Genomic DNA, 23,598 nt, shown 5'->3' with positions numbered 1-23,598 from the left:
AATTGCAGTAGTAGCTGGAAGGCCATAAATCTGTTGCTGGAAGCTGTTTTGACTTTGAAGGAAAGCTCATCAAGAAGGAAGGTTGACTTGGTCTTGGAGGGGTCTCTATCTAGGGTCTAAAGGTCTTGGAATTTGTCATTTGAAGATTCTATAAGAAGATACGAATTCTCGTGGGTTTTCCTCTCTAGGAGAGGTTTTCGCCCTAGCTAGCAGCCTATATCCTGTATCCATTTGTGTTATTGATCTTCATGGTTTGGTAGTTGTTTGATGATAAGAACACTATAATAATCAAGAGAAGAAGAAGCTAATTATAAATACTACAAGTTGAAGTAAATAACATCACAAGCAGTGATCAAAGTAAAGAGAAATCACCTTAATCTAGTTGTCATAGATTTCTCAACATGGTATCAGAGCCAAGGTGACAAGGAAAGGTAGCTTGAAGATCACTCAATTGAAAAAGGATACAAAAGGGCCGAATACAAAAGAAGAGCATCAAGGAGGACTAGTCATAACATCACAAAGACCCTATCATCTTGAAGAAAGAAATCTTGGAAGAAGAAAGGGAGACCTCAAGGACCCTACCTTCATCTTAAAAGAAGGAATCTACACATTTGAAGCATCTTGGGATGTCTCTCACATTCTACATCCAAAGGAAGTAAGAAGAACACTTCATCATAATCTCCCTCACGCTGAAGAAAGGATTACATCTCAAGCACCTTTGAAGAAGAACATCTCTCCTTATATTGATGAAGAAGCATTGTCATTCTTGAAGAAGGAAGATCATCATCAAGAAAGGCATCTAGTGGAAGACATCATCATCAAAGAAGCATCCTCATTGTCAAGTAAGTACTTTATATTTCTTGTCTCAATCTACAAACCAAATGACTACTTTCTGCAAGGAGAACAATAAACTTGTTGGGACATCAAACTACCTTTCATGAAAGAAGAAAATAGATTTGATCCTCATAGAAAATGAAGTTATTGAATATGTTAAGGGCTCAATCACCAAACCTTCACAAGAACAATCTCAAGCATTATCAAAGTATATGAAAGGAGAAGTAAGGGCTCAAAGGATCCTCATTGAATCAATCAAGGATTCTCTCATTCCCTATGTAGCAAAATTGAAGACATCAAAAGAAATCTATGACAAGTTGGTGGAATTGTTCTCCATAAGTATTGCGGGGGAAATAATATCTTCAAGAACCGAACTATACAAAGATGAAAGTATCAAAAGAAGAAGGGGTAGCGTCATATCTCATGAAGTTATCTCAAATAAGAGATCAACTACAAGAGCTAGTAGAAACAATGTCAGATCCAGAGATGACCACTCTTGTACTCGATGCATTACTAGATGAATGGGGCAATTTTGTATCAAGCATCTATGGAAAGAAGGAAGCCACTCCATTCAGTGATTTGTGGTCATTATGTAAGATTGAAGAAACTAAATTAAATGCAAAGAATGATGTTGGATCAAATGAACAAACACAAGCATATGCAACTATGACAAGGAAGAAAGGGAAATTTGGAAAGTTTGAACCTCGAAAGAAATATCAAAAGAAAATTGGCATGTCTAAGATTCAATGCTATGGATGTAATGAATATGGGCACTTCAAGAGGAATTGCCCTAAACTCAAGAAGGGCAACAAGAAAAGAAAGGAAAGAAGTGAAGCCCATGTGACCGAAGAAGTAGATGAACCAGAAGATAAGAAGTCAAAGAAGAAAGAAGTGAAACACCTCTACTATTGAAGGTCTCACATACATTTAGTTCACTTTCAGTTTATAGAATATAACAAGTCATGGTAGGAAGCATTACAGTCATGATAAGATATAGTATAGCAATATTGAGATGATACCATAGAAGCATGAAAGGATAGCCAAAGTAGCAGTTTGAATGGTTAAAAGAAGTCATTTAGCAAGATAGAAACCCTCACACATTTGGACATTCATCACTCACATTTCTTCTCTCTTTTCATCAGATTGGTTTGTACAGCTCTTGGGAAGCCTCTTTTTCTCTCACACGTGCAGCTAAGAGGACAATTTTTCTAGGCAGAATTACAGGTAGAATTTCAGACTTTAGGAACAGGTTTGACCAGTGTTGACCAAGGTGCATTTGATTGAGTTTGACTTCGGTTTTTGGGTCAAAATTTCGTTTTTCTCAAGCTGCATTGTTGGGCACAAAAATCGAGGAATTCTGGGTTGGTTGACCTGCGTTGACTTCAGATTTGACTGCAAAAAATTACAACAGTCTTCTCTCTCCTTTGACCGAGTTTGACCGAGCTATTTTGGGCTGAATTTATCCTTCTGATCAGGTTGAGTTCGACCAAGGAAGACCGAGTTGTGACCAAGGAAGACCGAGCTGCTTCAAGGAAGAATTGTTGTGGTTTTGACCAACATTGACTTTCTGGTCAAGGCTGAAGTTTGACTGCAGAATTTGACAGGGCTGATTTGACTTTGTATTGGGCTAGTCTATTTGAATTTTGTACTCTCTCTCTGCTGAACCATTGAATAATAATTAGATGATTTGATCAAAGGGTTTTACCCACATTGGGGTTTTTCCCTTGCATCCACCAAATCTGGTGTCCTCTTGTCTTGTCTTGTCTTCTGCATTTGTTTTTATGTTCTATCTGCATTTACTGTCAATGTGATTACTGGTTAATGTGATTGCTAAGGAACATTGAAGTAAATTGTGCTAAGCATAGAGCATACCATTGTTATCTAAAATTAACATGGTATCAGAGCCCAGGTGAAGACAAAACCCAAGCAGGAGTGAGAAAAGAAATCACTAAGGGAAGCTATTGGACAAGAATTTGGATCTAGCCTCATACTTCAAATCCGAGGACAAGAATTTGGAGCTTGTCCTCATACTTCAAATCCGAGGACAAGCTTAAGGACAAATCCAACTATCATGCATGGAAGATGTCTCTGGATTTGATTTTGGAAGAGAATGATGCTATGGACTATGTCAAAGGAAGAGTGGTGGAGCCTCCTTCAAATGCACTTGTTGCTGCAAAAACAAAGTACAAAAAAGGTGAAGTCAAAGCTAAGAAAATTATTGTAGATTCCATTCACAAGCCTTTGGTTGCCTATATTTTTGATTTGGAAACATCTAAGGAGATGTATGACAAGCTGGTTGGGATGTTCAAAGTAAACAATGCAAATCAAGTCCTCTTTCTCAAGAACAAGTTGAAAGACATCAAGATGGATAGAGGAGAGTCCATTCAATCCTACTTCATGAGGATTACCAAAATCAAGAATGATCTCCTATCTATTGGAGAAGTTGTTGGTGACAGGGAGCTCACTCTTATTGCACTTGGAGGTCTTACAAGAGAATGGGATGTGTTTAACACCACCATCCTCAACAATGACAAGATTCTGGGTTTTGATGAATTATTGGCTAGATGCACTCAAGAAGAAATAAGGATGATGGAAAGAGATAAGCCCTCAAATGGAAATAATCCTACTGCTTTCTTCGCTCATGCTAAAAGGAAGAACAATGCTAGTCCAAGAAGACAAGGTCAAGGGTTTAAGCCAAGATTCAAAGAAGGAAGAAAAGGAAGATGCTTCAATTGCAACAACTTTGGCCACTTTGCTAGAGAGTGTCCTCACAAAAAGGATACTCTAGGAATGATGACAACAACAATTACAACAATTACAAAGGCAATGGAAATCAAAGGAACAACAAGTTCAACAAAGGAAAGAGGAATGCTCTCGCTGCTTGATATGGAAATGGTTGTCCTCCCAAAAGATCGAGAAACTCCAGGTATGGGGAAACTAATGTTGTAGATAAGCAAAAGGAATTTTATCTTATTTCTGCCCTTACAATTGCCTCTCCTCTGAATACATTGGATCATTGGTTGATTGGTAGTGGTTCCTCAAGGCACTTCACTGAGTACAAGGAGTCCCTCTCAAACTTTCTTGAAAAGAAGACAAACTTGGAGATCATACTTGGGGACAATGCCACCTACCCTGTGAAAGGGATTGGGACTGTCATTCTTCACTTAAATTAAGGTCAAACCCTTCATCTACAAGAAGTATTGTATGTACCTGATTTGAAAAAGAACTTGGTGTCTATTTCTGTGATGGAAGATAAACGCTTCAAGGTAACATTCATTGATAGGAAGGTACATGTTTGGCAAAGGAACCTGAAAGATGCATTTACACTTGGATTTAGGGTTGAAGGTCTTTATCAAGTTGGAGGAAGTCCTTTGGGAGCTATGACTTGTGATACTTCTCTTCAATTTGAGTTATGGCACCGAAGATTTGCTCACCTTCATTACAAAGCCTTACTTGATGTAAGGAAGATGGTCACAGGTATGCCCAAATTCAACATAGATCATGAAGGAGTTTGTCAGGGTTGTGTAGTTGGAAAACATACAAGGGGACTATTCCCTTCAAGCGAAAGTCAAACTACTGATATTCTTTAATTGGTCAATTCTAATGTATCGGGTATGTTGCCCGTAACATCTTTAGGAGGATACTTGTACCATGCAATTTTTGTGGATGACTTCTCTTGCAAAACATGGATCTATTTCTTAAAGAAGAAGGACGAAGTGTTCAAATGGTTCCACTCTTTCAAATCCTTGGTCGAAAATCAAACAGGGAAGAAGGTCAAAATATTGAGGACCGATAATGGAATCAACTGAGTCATATGAATTCAATGACTATTGTAGAGAAGTTGGCATTAAGAGGGAGACCACTACCACATATACTCCTGAGAAAAATGGTGTTGCAAAAAGGAAGAATCGAACAATCATAAAAGCTACCTGTGCTATGCTTCATGACCAAGGCCTACCAAAGTTCTTATGGGGAGAAGCTGCCAACGCCGCTGTATATGTTCAAAATAGATGCCCGCATCAAGCATTGGACTTCAAGACACCCGAATAAGTTTTCACCGATAAGAACCCTGATGTTTCTTGTTTTAGAATTTTTGGTTGTCTCGTATATTTTCATGTGTCTAAAGAGAAAAGAAACAAGATAGATTCATTTGGGAAGATTTGTGGGCTACAATGAAACTTCAAAGGCATATAGAATCTATGTGCCTGGTCAAAGAGAAGTGGAAATAAGTCATGATGTCACCTTCGATAAAGATTCTTCCCTTGGGAAAGTTAGAGATCTTCCTATCCTTAGGAAGGACAATGATGATGATGCAGGAAAGAAGGATGAATCTCTGACAGATGATTCGATGCCCGATGTTGAAGGGCCGATGGATCCCATTGATCCACCTCCTGGTGAGCCCTCTACCTCAAGGAAAAGACCTTTGTGGCTCAAAGATACTCTCGAAGATGCTGAAAGACATGTTGCACCAAGGGGGACATTTCGTGAAAGCAAGAAGTCGAACCAAGGGTACTTAGCTGCTATGAGTACCATTGTTCAATTTGAGCCATGTACGTTCGAAGAAGCCGTGAAGCACCAAGTATGGAAGGATGCGATGAATGAGGAATATGAATTGATCATGAAGAATGATGTCTGGGATGTGGTTCCTAGACCCAAGGACAAGTCAGTGGTCACTTCAAAATGGCTTTACAAAATCAAACATGGAGTTGATGGGAGTGCTGAAAAGTTCAAGGCCAGGTTCGTTGCTTGAGGCTTCTCTCAAAAGGAAGGAGTGGACTATGATGAGATATTTGCACCGGTTGCCCGATACACCACTATCTGATCCATCATTGCTCTTGCTGCCTCTCAAGGATGGAGCCTACACCAAATGGATGTCAAAATTGCTTTCTTGCATGGCTTGCTTAAGGAGGAAGTCTATGTAGAGCAACCTGAGGTCTTCGAAGTTCAAGACCAAAAGACACATGTATGTAGGTTGAAGAAAGCCCTCTATGGGTTGAAGCAAGCCCCTGGGGCTTGGTATGTGAGGATTGATAGCTATCTTATGAAGCCGGGTTTTACAAGGAGTGACGCTGACTTGAACCTATACTTCAAGATTGAAAAGGATAGGCCTCTCATTCTGGTTCTTTATGTGGATGATATTTTTCTGATAGGCACAGACCCTCTCATTTATCAATGCAAGAGGGAGTTGGCTTTCGAATTCGAGATAAAGGACCTAGGTTTGATGCACTACTTCCTAAGCTTGGAGGTCTGGCAAAATCCAATTGAGATCTTCCTTTCTCAAAGAAAATACATTGTGAAGCTAATCGAGAGATGTGGGATGGTGGAATGCAAGTCTGTGTCTACTATAATGAAACTCAACTTCAAGAAGCTATGTGGAAGTGTTGCTTGGCTTTCATTGGCAAATCCTTCTGAGTATCGACAACTTGTGGGGGCCCTGATGTTCTTGGTAAACTCCCATCTAGACATATGCTTCGCTATGAATACATTGAGTCAATTTATGGTCGAGCCTCATCACATACATTGGATTGCTGCCAAGAATCTCTTGAGATATCTCTGTGGCACAATCAACTATGGTTTGAGATACATTGCCGGGAATTTGAGGCTACATGGATATACTGATGTTGACTGGGTTGGTAGTGTGGTGGATCGTAAGAGCACGTCTGGGTGTTGCTTCTCTTTGGGGTCTGCTTCAATATCTTGGATGAGCAGGAAGCATAAATCAGTTGCTTTAAGCACCACCGAGGCCGAATACATTGTTGCTAGTATGGCCTATTGTGAAGCTGTTTGGTTGAGGAAGCTCTTCAGTGAGCTATTTGAGCACGTGTTGGATACCATCGTGATCTTTTGTGACAACCAGAGTGGGATTCACCTTTCAGAGAATCCCGTGTTCCACGACTGCTCCAAGCACATTGATATCAGGTACCACTTTATTTAGGATATGGTACATCGGGGAGAAATAAGGCTCTAACACATCAGGACGAATGAGTAGGTTGCAAACATTCTCACGAAGCCCTTAGGAAAGGTCAAATTCTTAGCCTTCCTAGTGAGATTTGGAGTTGTGGAAAGACCCTCTTATGAGGGTCCCGCATGAGTTGGACACTGAGCTCTAGGAGCTCCTGGGGGCTTGGGGTACTTCTTGGAGCTATGAGCGACTATAGGGTGAGTGGTTCACCTTCCCCTAATGGTGTGCTATGTATAGAGTGAGTGGTTTACCTTCCCCTGTGATACCCCATGATGGTTGACATGTGTGTAGGGTGAGTGGTTCACCTCCCCCTACGATTGCAGACACATGTATGTAGGGTGAGTTGTTAACCTTCCCCTACGATTGACATATACATAGGATGAGCGGTTCACCTTCTCCTATGGCATATGAGCAGGATGAGTGGTTCATCTTCTCCTGTCGATGCCCGAGCATACATCCTACCCATGGAGTCCAGGACTCATGGGAAGTACCTCTCAACTGGCCAATGAGTTGGGAAAAGTGGTTAGGGACTATAACACTACCGATGGACGCATCGTGTATTTCCGTACTCCCTATGACTAGGATGCATGTTGTTCAACAAATTGATCTGGGATCATTTGAGGTTCTACCTCTGTACTGACTTTTGTCAGTGGAGAGTGGTAAGGTCTTCTGACTCACTCTCGATCACTTCTTCTTCATTATTACTTCATGGTTCAGCAGAGCAGAACAAAGATGACAAAGATGGTACATGATGATCAGATGGCATGATGATGACAGATGGATTAGCAGGTGGAATTCTCCCTAGTTGAGAGGGAGTGTTAAAATTGGCAACTAGAGCCAAATTCCACCTTGGGACAACTCATTTGATGGCGATGATGGTTGCATTGGATTCCTCTTTTCGAGAGGTCCAAGATTGATATAAAGATGATCTCATTCAGACAAGCAGAAGTGTGATTTTGAATTTATGACCACACGTGCAAATTGTTCAGGTCGACCTCAACTAAATGTAGGCTCAAGAAGCCCAATGGATGTGTCTCTTCACCCACATCAAAGTGTATAAATAGAAGAGACCTCACACCTCATTCGGACATCCATCACTCACACATTTCTTCTCTCCCTTCATCAGATTGGTTCGTACAGCGCTTGGGAAGCCTCTTTCTCTCTCACACGTGCGATTAGGAGGACAATTTTTTTGGGTAGAATTATAGGCCGAATTTCAGACTTCATGAACAAGTTTGATCAGTGTTGACCAAGGTGCATTTGATTGAGTTTGACTTCAGTTTTTGGGTCAAAAATTCGTTTTTCTCAGGCCGCATTATTGTGCACAAAAATCGAGGAATTCTGGGCTGGTTGACTTGTATTGACTTCAAGTTTGGCTGTTGTTTGAACGCAAAAAATTACAACAGTGTTCTCTCCTTTGACCGAGTTTGACCGAGTTGTTTTGGGCTGAATTTATCCTTCTGATCAGATTGAGTTTGACCAAGGAAGACTGAGCTGCTTCAAGGAAGAATTGCTGTTGTTTTGACCAGCGTTGACTTTTTGGTTAGGGTTGAAGTTTGACTGCATTTGACTGCAGAATTTGACAGGGCTGATTTGACTTTGTATTGGGCTAGTCTATTTGACTTTTGTACTCTCTCTCTGTTGAACTATTGAATAATAATAAGAAGATTTGATCAAAGGGTTTTCCCCACATTGGGGTTTTTCCGTGGCATTTGCCAAATTTGGTGTCCTCTTGTCTTGGCTTGTCTTCTGCATTTGTTTTTATTTTCTATCTGCATTTACTGTCAATGTGATTAATGGTTAACGTGATTGCTACTGGATATTGTTATTGGGCTGCTAAGGAACATTGAAGTAAATTGTGCTAAGCATAGAACATACCATTGTTATCTAAAATGAACACTTCCTCATAGCTGTCCTCCAAAAATTTGGTTTTGCCTCTGACTTTATTGACCTTATAAAAGCTTGTATCGAAGGGCCTTGGATTGTCCCATTTATTAATGGAAGACAAGGGAAAATTTTTCAAAGCTCCAGGGGCCTCAGGCGAGGCTACCCTATTTCTCCCTTTCTCTATATTATAATGGTTGATTCACTAAGCAGGAAATTAGAGCACAACAGGCAGTGTGGTCTTATCACTGGGATCCAATTCAACAGAGGAGTTAAGAGTATGAATCATTCTCAATTTGCCGATGATACCTTGTTCATGGGTGGAGCCTCTTGCATTGTTGCTAGAAGATTTAAAGTCATTTTGGATCAATTTTTGGAGGCCTCAAGAGGCCTCCAAAATAATGCAAAGAGTAGTATATTTGGATGGAATTCCCCATTTAGAACTCTTCAGCGTATCTCACAAATTTTTGGTATCCCCTTCAAATCAAATTGGTCTCACTTCAAACATTTAGGCTTGCCAATCTCAAAAGATGTCATGAAGGCCGAGGTCTGGTGTGGTACAATAGACAAAAAATAAGAAAATGCAAAATTGGGGAATGCAATGAATCAATTTGGCTGGGAGAATAACTCTGATTAAATCAATCCTTTCATCCCTCCCTTTATATCAATTCACAGTTATTCAAGCTCCTGCTGGAATCCAAAAGCAAATCGAATTAATCATAAGAAATTTTTTATGGCAGGGAGGCAAAACAGAGACTAAGAAATTTAGTTTGGTCAGTTGGAAACAAGTCACTGCCCCCTATGAGAAGGGAGGAACTTCTATTCGACTCCCTAAAATGATGAATATTGCTTTGGGAGCAAAACTTATATGGAGGCTTATCTCAGGTGAGACTTCTTGGTGGAAACAAGTGCTTGAGCTCAAATATATCAACTCTTCTTGACAACATCTTCTCTCTTCACAGCTACCCTCCAGACCATAGTTTTAAAAAACGGCCGTTTCGGAACGGCAACTGCCGAGTTGGTCCGTTCCATTGCCCTCCGGAGTGACTCGGTACAAAAAACGGCTCGGTTGGCCGAGTCAGCCATGACTCGGCCGAGTCAACTCGGCCGTTTCCCATACTGACTCGGCCGAGTCACAAACAACAGCCCGTAACCCACTAAAACAGTGATTTAACATTATTTTAATGAAATTTTAAGGGGTTTGCTGATTGGTTTGGACTTCAAGGTGTTTTATGAATTAGCTAAATGTTATTTGGGGTCCATTTCCCCCTCCCAAACCCTATTTAACACACTCAAATGCTCTCTATTATTGATATGCTATTCAAATTTCATGGTAATGTTAAATTCTTAAAGTAAAAGTGACATTCTCCTTAATCTTCATTTTCATCCTTTTACTTAAATTTTTAACATTACCATGAAATGACTCAGGATGTTTGAGAGTGGTTTCGGCCTCATTGGATTTCATATGGAGAAAGTAGAATTTTAGATTTCATTCAAAATCCAGCAGACTTATTAGTTTTTCAGGATTTCAGGATTGGAGGATTGCAATGTTTCTATTGAATTTTGTCATGTATTAGGGTATGGAGCTCGTATTTAATCAAGAACACCAATCCCTCTATGTACCTTGATGTTAGTGACATTGGTTGTCGAACTCCTCTGGGATTCGCTCCCAAACCAGGAGCTTCTAAAAATGTCGCTCTCGCTCCCGTTTTCGCTCCTACTCCCAAGTAACACAAAGAAGAGAAACCATTTGGATCAAAAACGGTTAAATGATCTAGTTTATGTCCAATACAAACTCCGGCTCAGACGAAACCATTTGCTGAACAAAAGACCTGATTCAGATCCCATTGTGTTGGAAGACATTGATCCAACATCAGATTGGGTAGTGGAGAGTCGTCCAACAGAGTTTGATCCTGATGAGGATCTTAATTTAGATTTAGATATTGAGACATCAGTTGAACTTGAACATGCTGTTTAGTTGAATGCAGATCCCAATCCACCAGCCTCAGTCTCACAGCCAGCAAGGACTCCAGTTGTAGGTGCTTCCTCTGCTCAGCCACGACAGAAGCGCAGTCGCATATCTACTCTATCTCAGCTTGCATCTGCTGCAGTTGCACAACCTGCTAGTGGTACCACTTCTACATCTGCAGTTGGAGATGATGATGATGATGAGGAGCCATGGGGCCCCCTGTCTGACTCTGATGATGATCCAGAGATTGATCGACATGATCTTGGCTCCTCTGGCAGTAGCTACTAGCCATTAGCTGTAGTACTAGTACTGGAGTCTGGTCACAGTTTACTTTTGTTGTAGAGGCCATTTCTAGCCTCCTTGGTTATGTGTTTTTGGTTTTGAGTCTTTGGTCATGTATGACAGTTGACTATGTATTACCATTGGGTACCATTTTGATATAATGGATTGGTTCATGAGCCTACTTTGATCATATGTTGTCTTCCATCTATATTATAATGCTGTGTGTTTGGAAGCATGAATGAAAATCTTTAAAATTATGTTTAAAATCTTTAAAATTATGTTTTTTTATAAAAAAAATAAATATTTAATGTATTTTTTACAACGACCGAGTCATTGAAATCGAGTCGGCCGAGTCATTATCGTTTCGGAGTCGGAGTCGGAGTCGATCCTCGGCCGAGTCTGAGTCGGAGTTTTAAAACTATGCTCCAGACCTTGTTCATAGATATGGAAACTTTGCAAAAAAGCCGCCATTAATCAAAGCTAACACCCCCAGAATCCTCGGGGGAGGGCATGACATAAATATATGGAATGATAACATCATGGGAAATCCCTCTCTCTATGAACTTCAAGGTATTCTCCCTCTCAAGACTTGGATGAAAAGTAGAGGTATCTTAACTCTCGATCAAATTTCCTCTTGGAATCAACATGATAATTCTTGGGATGGTTGGAATCCCCCGACATTTCCCCTCGAGCTTCTTCAACAATGGAATCTTCTTCTCCACCATCTAAAGGGAGCAACCCCAATTAGCTTTAGACAACAAGATAAATTTAAATGGAATCCAACAGGTGGTGAATATTCAGTTAAGTCTGGGTATGGAAAACTTCAAGAAGACCATCAACAACCTGATTGGCCTCTCTAGAAATTAGTATGGAAAACTGAGAGCCTCCCCAAAATCAAAGTTTTTATATGGACCATGCTTAAGGGGAAAATTCTTACAGCATATAATCTTAGAAATAGAGGTATTCAAGGTCCCTCCATCTGTCCCCTATGCTCTAAAGCAGAGGAAATCATTCATCATCTATTTATCACTTGTAAATTCTCTGCTAAATGTTGGCAAACCCTAGTCAACCCTCTTGATGTCCATATCAACTCCAGGCTTAGCTTAACATGTTCTTATTCCTTTAAAAATAAGAACATGCTGAAGAGATTCTGGACCTGCCTTCCTTCCTTCTTATGCTGACAAATCTAGTTAGCAAGAAACAAGTACATCTTTCAAAGTATAAGGCCTGAATCTCGAAAAATCTTGGCCAAAACCTGGAGCCTTTCAATGGAATTCATCCTATCAAAAGGGACAAAAAAATGGATGACAAGCTACTTCAACAGGAAGAAAGACTCTGGCTCAAATTCGTTCTGGATCGTCTGCCAAGTTTGGTTTGCCTTCCTAGAATAACTCCCCTCAGATCTGATAAATGGAAGGTTCGATTGAAAGAGCGGGATTTCTCAACTTGGTTAAAAACTCTCAAGAGGCCCTGTCTTTTCTTTGATGGCGCCTCCAAATCAAATCCTGGTTCTGCAGGAGCTGGAGGTATTATAATTGATCATTTGGGATCAAATTCTATTACATTTTAGTGGGGTTTGTGATGAAAAATGTGTAACTAGGTTCGGTCTTCGTAAGTATGAGTCTTTTCTTTGATGGCGTCTCCAAATCAAATCCTGGTTTGCTGGAGTTATTATAATTGATCATTTGGGATCAAATTTTGTTACATTTTAGTGGGGTTTGTGTTGAAAAATGTGTAACTAGGTTCAGTTTTCGTAAGTATGAAATGTATTCTTGTAAAATGAAAAGAAACTATTATTATTGGAGCATGGGTTTCATGCTTAAGTTCTTTTATTTTATAGGTCAAGCACCCATTGAGTGCTTCTAGGGTTTGTCTTAGGTCTAAGAGTCATTGTCATATATTGAAGACCCTAATGGGCACATTGTATCTTGTAAAGAAAAAATATTTTTGTCTTTAAAGTGTCGAAATGTCGTTCAAGATCAAGTAGGCCTAGAAGCTGTCAAGTCGGCCTAATTGAAGAGCCATGTCTACCCCTTGAAGAGGCCTATACAAAGAGAGGAACTCGTCCTCCAAAGAATCACTCACTCATCTCTCATTCTATGCGAAGAAGAGGACAAAGAAGAGGTCGAAAAAGAAGGACAAAGAAAGTCGAAGTGTTTGGGCTAGTTCTCTCTCCCACGTGCTAGATAAAGCTAGGGTTTCTGCGCAAGGGTTGCTTCTAGTTCGATCTTGGAAGGAAGAGAGGAAAGAAGGCAAGCGAAGGTCACTAAGGGTATCTCTCTAGCCCTAAGTCACAAGGAAAGGAAAGCGAAGGGAAGAAGAGGCTCTAAGAAGAAGATCGAAGTCTTCAAGTGTGGCAGCAGCAGTTGCAGCAGTTGCCGGGCAGACAAAATTTCGGATCTGCAATAGGAGGTCGAAGTTCTTGCAGCAGGAGGCCGAGTTGGTGGTTGATCTTGATCTTGGAGGGTATTTGTCTGAGTCACAAGGTCTTGGTATTCTTCAATTGAAGGATCTATAAGAAGAGAAGAGATTTAAGGGTTTTCCCCTTAAGAGGAGGGGTTTTGGCCCTGGCTTGCAGCCTATATACTGTGTCACTGTTCTTATTGTTTTGGTAGTTGTTTGATGTATCTCACATTATAATAACAAGGAACAAAGCTAATAAGGAAAAAGGTAACACAAACAGTTATCAAGTTAAAGAGAATTAACATATTCATTGCCCTATTGAATTCTCAACAGTTTGGGTCTCTAATCAAATAATAGGGCGGAGGCCTATGGTTTCTTGTTGGGATAACAGATTCTTAGCAATGGAAATTATATGAATCCAATCATATTTGGTGACTCTGCTATTCTTATCCAACAAATGCTCAAGAATACGAAACCCAAGAATGCTGATCTAGCCCAAATAGTTTCCAGATTTCAACATTATATGAAAAATCTTGGAGAGGTCACATTCTTCCATGTTCTCAGAGAAAACAACAAAATAGCCGATGATCTTGCAATTAAATCTTGCATCAGGCCACACGGAGAGGTCAAAATTAACCAGGAAATCTATCTAAAATCCATACCATAATCTCTCATCCTTTCACATGCACAATTGGACCTCAGAAAAATCTAAAATCAGTCCCCTCCTTTCTAAAGCATGTCGTTGTCATAATCTCAATGAAATCTCTCTCAGTCAAAGCTCCTTCTCCCAAGTTGATAAGAGACCCTCCTTGTTTTCGCTTCCCTCATCTTTTATGCAAGTCGATTTCCAATGTGTGGAGATTCGCTGGGCTCACTGGTTCCTCTTCGGGCCATTCCTCTCTTTATATCCTCTCTGCTTCCCTCATCACACTGCGGTTCTCTCTGTCTCTAATCACCTCGAAGCTTTGTGCTTTCTCCTTCCTCCTCCCTGCAGCGGGTTCCCTTCCTCTTCTCTTCGTTGCAATTCTGCGGGCCTTCCCATTTCTTCCCCTCGTTTCCCTGCAACGCCCTCTCTCCTCTATCTTCTCTTCATTTCTCTGAATTTACCAAGCCCCTGATCCTCATTCTATGGATCCGAATCAATGTTGTCCTCACTGCAAATCTATCAAAGTTGTGCTGGAACAAATCAGGTTTTTGCACAACCAATGGAAGGAACGATGCCAATCTGAAATTGGTTTTCTTAACTATCAATGCACCAAGCACAAAAAATCCATTGATAAACTTAACGATCGTTGCACTCATATCGAGCATGCCCTACAGTCTCTGCAAGAAATGGTGGGAAAGAAGTCCGGGGAGAACTCAAACTCAATGGATCGTTGCAGTGGGTTCTAGCAGAATGAGGAAAAATCGATCAACAAAGAATGAAAGGAAGAGACAACTCCATAACTTATCAAAATTTGTTTCTCTCACAACCATAATGCACCTCCTATATCTGTTTTTTGAATCTCTCCTTAGTTAGTCATGAATAGAAAATGTACTCTTCTACTTCAGCAGTATGTTAGAATTTACAAACCAAGTGTAGTAGGAAAGTTAGGAATTTTCGAGCTTCATGTAAAAGCAGGAAACAACAGATCAAGGAATTTTGTCCAACCTTCCTTCTTGATCTGCTCAAATATTTTGTATCTCGGAGTTTATCTCCCCCCCTTTTTCAAATGAATATATCATAACCGACTTTGTTAAAAAAAAAGACTAAACAAAAATTTAATATAACTAATACAAATATAAATAGAATGTTTATTTATTATTAGGTAAACAGACAAGAAGATTATTATTAGTATTAGTATTATTTAAGGGGGTTTGATTTAATATCATATGGCTAATATCAAATATATCATATTGGAAATCCATCTAATATAAATATAATTTTTGTTGAATGTTTTTATGTGGTAAAAGGTCAAGCATATTGTTTTTAGATTTATTAATTATAATGTGGTTAAAATATTTTTATTTTTATTTTATGAATTTGAGTATTATTTATTATCATATGTTTAATATTTAGAATATAAAGTTAATATTATGATACTAAATATATCATATTAATATATTTAAAATTGAATTAGAATATCTATATGTTAATATATCTTATTAGTAATATGGTTAATAGATTATTATTAAAGAAAAAAATTTGGATGATAGGGAACAAAGAGAGGGAGGGGGGTGTTACTTTATATTAGGTGACATTTTGTTTTAATACATTTATTTATTTATAGTAAATATTAATTTATTTATTGGATCATTTATAAATTTTTTAAGCAAAAATGTTTGGTATATATATATATATGGTTAAAAAACAAAAAGAGAGGGTGGAGGGGGTGGGAACTAGCCCCCTTAGCTTTTAGGAGAGAGCTTAAACAAAGTGAGTAGGGAATAGGTGACAACCCTTGCTTTGAGTGTTGTGCCATAAAGATTACATCTTGTGGGGTTGGAAACTTTTCCCACAATTAGGTGTACATTTTAGGTGACAACAAGCCTCATTGGCCATCATCTCGCATTCAACAAGGCTAATCGCCATTGTGCTTTGATTGGGTGATCCTTGTCAGTGTTCAACTTCAACACATTATTCACATCAGTAGGTTGTGGTCGTACCTTAGGGCCCATTGGCCTCATTGGTGAGTTCCTTCATGCATGGCAGGTGTTTTCCTCCTTGACATTTGACAAGGTGGCTCTCCCATGTGTCGACTTCAACACATTTTCTACTAGGAGTAGTTTACATGATAGTTAGGATGTGGGTCACAGTTGTGGATGGGCAGGTATGGGCAATACCTCCTTTCAGTGGATCCACTGAGGAATGATACATATTTGACTCCATTGCCCATAGGACAGGCACAATGGTTTATAGATTTCCATTTACAGATGCAAGTGTAGATATCTTGAGATTCTTGGTATACCTAAGGGGAATCCCATCCATTTGAGTTGTCATTGTTAACCCCTAGATTTGCCCCTTTGCAAACTAGAGGGTTAAGAGCCAACTTTATGAAGCTAGTGTTCAGAGCTTACTTAATAGAGACAACTTTTATGAGTCAAAGGTGCTCCCCAAAGAGTTCAGATACAGGGTGATTCAGTGATATAATTCCAGTTTTAGAGTCAGAGATAGGGTTGTGGGGGAGTGACACCCCCCCCCCCCCCCTTCAAATCGCTCCTGGAGCGCGCTCCTGCAAAAAAAATTCGCTACCTGGTTTTTTCACAAAATTTTTGTCACTAAGATATTCCAAACACATTTTTTTTCAAAGAAACAAGAGTTTTTGAGTAGGGCAATGTAATATTCAAGCTTATGTCTCTAATATTGATATGCAATTCATGGTAATGTTAAATTCTTAAAGTAAATGTGACATGCTCCTTTATCTTTCATTTTTATCCTTTTACTTAAATTTCAACATTACTATGAAATGACTCAAGATGTTTGAGAGTGGTTTCGACCTCATTGGATTTCATATGGAGAAAATATAATTTTAGATCTCACTCAAAATCCAGCAGACTTTTCAATTTTTCAAAATTTCAGGATTGGGGGGATTGCAATGTTTCCATTGGATTTTGTCATGTACTAGGGTATGAGACTCGTATTTAATCAAGAGCACCAAAGCCTATATGTACCTTGATGTTTGTGACATTGGTTGTCGAACTCATCTATTATGACCCTACTAAAAATGTACCCATCACTCAAACAAAATCTTGACTTGGCATGCTACATTTTTTCTATCTCATGTTAAGTGCTTAGAGGGTGATATTAATGACAAAGATCCCAAGATAGGCAATGATTTTGATGATATGTAGCTATTTGTTGTAGCATGATTTTTTGGATGCTAGAGGCCATCTAGAGCCTATTTGTTGATGTCTTTTCGGTTCAAAGATGGATTGCACTTGATGCTATTTTGGTTATGTGCACCCTTACATGCTATATAAATGAGAACTTGTAACTTGTGGACGTGGTTGATGAAGATTATAACTTCTAGATGATTGATGTTATATGGTTTATTCCATGTTTTTATGCTTTTTATATCTAATTCATCATTCTACATGCTTTTGTTGATATATATGCGATCAAAATATATATTATATAAAAATTCGCTCCCAATTTGCTCCCAACCCAGGAGCTTTTGAAAATGTTGTTCCCACTCCCCACTCCCAAGTAACCTTGGTCAGAGACATTGAATAAGTCTTCTCGTCAGTCTTGGAGAGGATTACTATTTTTAGCAATTCCCTACAGTTTAGGAGGCAGAGTTTGGAGGTCCTCATGACAGTTATAATCACATATTTGGAGTCCTTGCGAGCTCATGAATCGAATGAGCCTTTTTTGGGTGACTTTCTATTTTTAGCAGTTCCAATTCAGATTCTCACATGTCAATTCTGAGTACATATTCAGACTCCTTGCAGAAAGTAGAGTCCAATGATCATAATTTCTTTGACATGCAATTTTTTTCTATTTTTAGCCGTCAGCCATGCAGAATGACACATGCATCCATTAGAGTGACATATGGCATCTTCAGCTGATGACGTGGCAGATTCAAGTGGTGACACAGCGGCTTAGGGAGTGACAAGTATCATTAAGATCAAGGCACATGCATGAGAGAGACATGCGCATGCATGGGTTGGAGTGATGTGGCACATGCTAGAGTTAACTAGGTGTGTATTTGAGTCAACTAGACACATTCATGAGTCAATTGAAGACAACTGGGATACATGGATGAGTCCTGGAGTGATGTAGCGCATGGAGGAGTTAATGACATGCATTTTTGAGCCAACTGGACTCATGAAGTTAAGGAGTCATATGAGTTAGTTTGTTTGAGTTAACTAGGTGCATGCCTAAGTTAATTGGAAGGCTACTTGAGTGCATTAGGGAATTAACTAGGACACCTTCTAGTCGACTAGAGTGGGGATGAATCACCTCAATTCTTCATCAGTCAACTAAGAGCATCTCCACTTAAGAGGAATGCATGGCCACTTCACCTCAGTCCATCAAAGCGCATCTCTAGTGAACTAAGGTGCATGAGGGATGAGTGCACTTAGACAAAGTGCATGCTTTACTTTCACCACACTCCATGTAAACTAAAGCACATGGCCACTTCACTACCCTTAGCTATCAATAGTAAATACAAATGAGCTAAGTAGAATTCTTGCATGGCCAATGTGCACTAGAAAAATTGATAAAAGGAGGAAGGTGCATGAGATTGAGGGTTGAATTTTCTTTTGCAGCAACACATCCCTTTCATTTGTCCTCTTCTCTTCTAGCTTCTTGTATTCTGTACAGGGAATATCACTGGATTAGTTTTGTATGTCTCTATGGTGCAATCAACCTTCTGACTAATGCAAAATAAAGTTTGAATATGCTATTCGCTAGGTCTTGGAGCTTGTTGTTACATTGTTTGTTCTTTGTGCAGCAACCTAGAAGTTCATTTAGGCCTTTATTTTGTAGTATTTACCATTTGAAGCACTTTTCTATCTTTTCCTTTCTTATCATTCTTAATCTATTGAAAACACAGGATTTCCATCAAATTATTTCAACAGTTTTGTCATCATATCTTTGGTTGCTTGATTACATGCCAAAGAGACCCTTAGTGTGTTGGTTTTACAAGTTTGCATGCAGATCTACACGGTAATTTCAGCGCATTAGCCGCTAGGGAACCCCAACCCCCCCCCCCCCCAAAAAAAAAAAAAAAAAATCAGGTTAGAAAAGTACTGGCCCAAATAGAGAGGAGATTAGCTGGTGACAAGTTGGGAAAATGTCCTATATGTTGACATTGATTTCTCACTGCAGATTATGAGTCTTTCAAATTTCTTGTAGTGTATATTTTTGTGAAAACAATGTCCTACTTCACTTGATAGTTGTTCACACTTGGAGGGGTTTATGTGGAGGAGATTTAGTGTTTGGATGGAGCACTCCTCTCTTGGGTACAATTTGCAAGGTTGACATGGTTATTTTATGATTGATGGAGAGGTTGGCATAATTTTTCTTGTGCACATGGTTTGGGGACATCAATTGATGGTATTGGGAAAGAACAAATGGTTTTGGCGTGGACATTGATGAGGTCTAACCAATTTTATCCCTCCTTTCCACGGCACACTTCACATGGAAATATTTTATTATTTGTTGGGTGGTTGAGGTAGTTACATGGCATGATTTTCTAGGGCACACCTCTCATAGATGCTTTCTCATCTTTATTGCATGGATATTTCAGCTACGCTTGTCATCTTTTGACCTCTATTGAAGAGTGTCATCACCTCTTTGACTTGGCACATATATTATTTTATTTTAGGTGGTTATGGAGGATATCACTGAGGGGCTTGCAGCATAATTGGAGGTCCACACAAGGCAAATTGCATGCTCTTCGTTGGTCTAATTTCGATTATTGGAGAATTATCGAGGACATAGTTGTGGAGATGGTCCACTTGCTATTTTTGAAGTTGACCACTTCCTTTCTCATGTAGGGCTCCGTCTAGTTGGAACCTTGCACATTCATCCATGGGATTCATAAATGTGGATTGGTTACATGCATTTTGTGGACCACTTGCTATTTTTGGATGTTAGTTATGGAGCATTCTCCTAGGAGAATTATTTTATTGTTTTACTTTCTTGCACCCCAGAGGGTGCACTTTGTGAGCTTTTCTAGGTGGATTCTTCAGCACATCCTCCTAGGTTGAAGATTAGTTAATTATATTTTGCATGCGTCCATCTTGGAGGGTGAATTGTATTTGGACCTTTCACATGTTGACCGAGTTACATTCCTATTCTTAGTTGTTCACCCTATCTTGGAGACTATCATGTAATCTCTTTCCTATTTTTGGCTGAGGGCAAGTTCTCCTTGAGAGGGTTGTGGCCACATATTGTGACATGTTCAATCATGGATTAAGGAGAGATCTAACTACTCCAATTTTATATTATTTCTTTGACTTGTCATGGATTAGTTAGCAAATAACATTTGTTTATTGTATGAGAGAAGGGACTCCCTATATAAAGGAGCTTTCTCTCCGTTCTAATGGTTGTTGGGACTTTGGGGGATTAAGGAGCTCTCCTCTTGGACTTCATTTGTGCATCATATGCTTGGAAATTGGAGGGTTAGATGGATAATATCACTTTTATGATTTAAGTGAGGATTTCATTGTGCATGATATTTTCATATGCTGTTTTTTGTAGTAGGAGATACTTGTAGCATGTTATAAATTCCTTGTATTGAACTATGTGCTAATTGGATAGAGCAATGTGAGATTTATCCCTCTTATTGCAATTGTTGTCATGTTAACCTCTCATATAATAAAACCAATTTTTGCTAGATTAACATGACTTCATTTTCATAATAATGCTTAAGAATGGCACCCTTAGCCCTCTAAGGTAGTTGTCTGCTATAAATTTCAGCAAGCTAGGGCTGATTTGTGACTGTGGGTAGCCTTCCTGAATTGTACAAGACTAGCCCCTTGGTGCTTGGGACTTTGCATCATATGAGGATGCTAGATTTTGTTGTAACAAGAAGCACATTTTCTAGTAGTCAGATTTCATAGCCTTGATGCACCTTATCTCTTTTTATATACAAGGTACCCCAATGAAGAAATGCATATGGATAAAACAACACTTGGATCTGTTACAAATGACTATTAAATGTGCTGAGTGATTGGCCACTTTAATGATAAGGTAAGGAAAGATGAATCTGTAATATTCAACATTAGAGAAAATAAATGAAGATAAAGCCACCAATTATTGCTTGGGTACCATTTAAGTTAACAAGATTATAATCATATATTGTCCAATTTATTCTTAAGACCGAATGTGACTTGCAGATTGTCATGGTCATAGCAATAAATATTCTAACAAAAGTGCTTACTAATGAGATGGCAATGCTAGCTAAGCATCATGCAATAAAGGTCTTACATATTGAACATGTCCCTTACACAAGAAGGTGCTGACTTTTCTCTAAAGGAGATTAATTTGGGTGCCTTAGTAGGTCAATGTTGTCAACTGGAATCTCAGATTTTTCTTTTTCCCATGAAGGTGGAAGAAATGATATGAAACTAGTATCTGGTAGTTGGCAAAGAACATAAAAGCTCAGTTTTTTAATTAATGCAAAACAATGTATAATATGTGGTTAGCACATAACCTGCGAAAATATTTTCAAGCTTCATCTTACACAGCTGTTCTTTTTATTTATTTCTAGATCATATCTAAGTAATCCAGTTCTAATATAAACTTACTACTTGTTTTAATCTACAGAAACTCAGAGACAACATTCCTAGATAGCTGTTAGATTATACCTTGTACACCTATTTTGTTTGTGAATTGGCTGTTATTGCCCTTTGTCCAAGTCTTGTCCACATGTTTGCTGCAAAGGATTTAGAATGAGCTCTCAATCATTTAAGTTTGACCCTTGCCTTGTGTGGGAGTGATCACATTTAACCACCAGGCCAGTGTGAAGAAACTATATTTTATGCTCTCTGCGAACCACCTTAGGGTGGTCTAACTTGATTTCTTCAAATCCAAGTACGAAAGACTGTATATTATTATACTGATGTTGGATAGAGCACTATATTCCTACCCGAATTACGTATCTTTAAAGAAACATCAGCACCTTCTTGCTTTCCGAAAAAAATAAATGGGAAACATCAATTTCATCAATGCGGAGAAACTATTGTGTACCAATACCCAACATGTTGGTGGCATCACTAAAAATGCATTTTAATACAATTTTAAATCAATTTTGATGATGATGCTTACCATCCCTAAGACCAAAAAGGACTATTTAGCAAATAAAGGGAATTAGACTAAATATTATTTAGAAAGTCATTTATATATTTAAACACGGTGGAAATGAAAGTACCTAGCTCATTAAAATTTCACAAGCAAGGAAGTCTTGAAGACTAAGTCGTGAAACTGGGTAAAGTTGTCTTGTATTATTAGATATAGGGAAATTAAAAGGAAATGGTATTCATCCTCAACCTCCTTTATTTCACAAATTTCACAGATCCATTCATCCCAAGGTGTTTTCGGGTTACTCCAACAACGAATTTCACTATGGAATTCCTGATTTTGGCAATGATCATTTTGTTATTTAATCATGTACATGCCCACAGGCTGCTGGGATATGTTCAGACAATACTTAGGAGATTACCATCAAGCCAGTGTACAAAAGCACTATATGGATCTCACTCCTATAGTTCTATTCTTTTTATTTGTTGCTTCTTTATAATTATTCTAAGTAATGCTGTCCTAACATAGCTTCCAGAGATCCAAGAGTAAATTCCTAAAATCTTTCATGAAAACACCTGGAATGCATCGGTGCCATTGTAGCACATTTTAATATATTCTTTACATTTCCCTTTAGCTTGTTTTAGCCCATTTTCACGCCGATGAAATAGCATCCAGCATGTCATCCCAGTTTTATGTGGTTCACCCAGATTGTTGAGCGTTTTGTGATTTCGTTGTTTGCTTGAATGATCAATTTGGAACTTCTTTTTGCTGTCTCAAAGTTTCCCATGTACCAAATTAGAGGAACTGTTACAAAATACATTTATTTGTTCTTTTTGTAATCTTTTTGATCTGGTAAAAAAAGACAATGGATTAGTTCAGATTTGGGACAATTGCAACAGTAATTTCATCTTAATACTTACATTCTTTGCAGGCAAATTATTTGAAATTGGTTCAGGCGGCATTAGTAGCTTGAAAGGACACAGTCAGCGGAGAAATAAATGTCTCAATGACTTTGTTTCTCTATATGGTTATATGCCATTGGTTGCCAGTAATTTTAACGCTGTTAATGCTCAATATGAATGGTTTTGGTAGTCTTCTTCAATTTCTTATTGTATTCTTGTTATGATCAGATTTTGTGGGCATTTCGTTTATGCCAGGTATTGAAGTATATTACCTGCCTTGATAAAACATCACTGTTCTTTCTGTACCATTGGACTTGAACGAACTTTTAATTTTTCCCGGTTCTTTTGGTGTAGTTCAACCCTATTTTAAAGATAATCAAGTACTGTTACTTTATGGAAGATAAATTTTGAAGGGTTCATTTGTTGTTACACCTTTTGTTTAGGTTGGAGACAACCTATGTATTTAATCATGTTGAGACTTCATGTTTTGGAAATTCAGTTTCACTCCATATTTTCAGCGTCAGTTTGAATGGTGGGGACTCATTAAACTGTCTAATTATCTCAATACAAATGTATTTGTGCTAAATAGGGTAAAAAGGGTGGTTCCTGTTGTATGCCTATATTGGTCTCT

General features: G+C 38.7%; 1 protein-coding gene across 10 annotated transcripts in view; it reads left to right on the top strand.

Moving 5' to 3' along the window:
• LOC149219310 (glycosylinositol phosphorylceramide mannosyl transferase 1-like) overlaps positions 1–23,396 on the top strand; it is a 154,885-nt gene extending 131,489 nt beyond the window's left edge. For 5 of the 10 annotated variants that reach the window (XM_089384320.1, XM_089384326.1, XM_089384323.1 and 2 more), the window contains one exon: positions 22,997–23,230. Coding sequence is in view for 4 of the 10 variants with exons in the window: in XM_089384324.1 (XP_089240450.1) it covers positions 22,997–23,009 (13 nt within the window). In the remaining 6 variants the exon portion in view is untranslated. Of the gene's footprint in view, positions 1–20,918; positions 21,011–22,996 lie in introns of those variants that run through there. The other 5 variants (XR_016249225.1, XR_016249226.1, XM_089384319.1 and 2 more) reach the window with 4 other exon arrangements.
• The last annotated feature ends 202 nt before the right edge of the window (positions 23,397–23,598 follow it).

Source organism: Pinus tabuliformis, chromosome Q, assembly GCF_031772625.1.
Source record: "Pinus tabuliformis cultivar Carrire ecotype Pingquan chromosome Q, CPIR1, whole genome shotgun sequence".
Lineage (NCBI taxonomy): Eukaryota > Viridiplantae > Streptophyta > Pinopsida > Pinales > Pinaceae > Pinus > Pinus tabuliformis.
The sequence above is the reverse complement of the archived record's forward strand: the minus strand, read 5'-3'. Positions and strand labels throughout refer to the sequence as shown.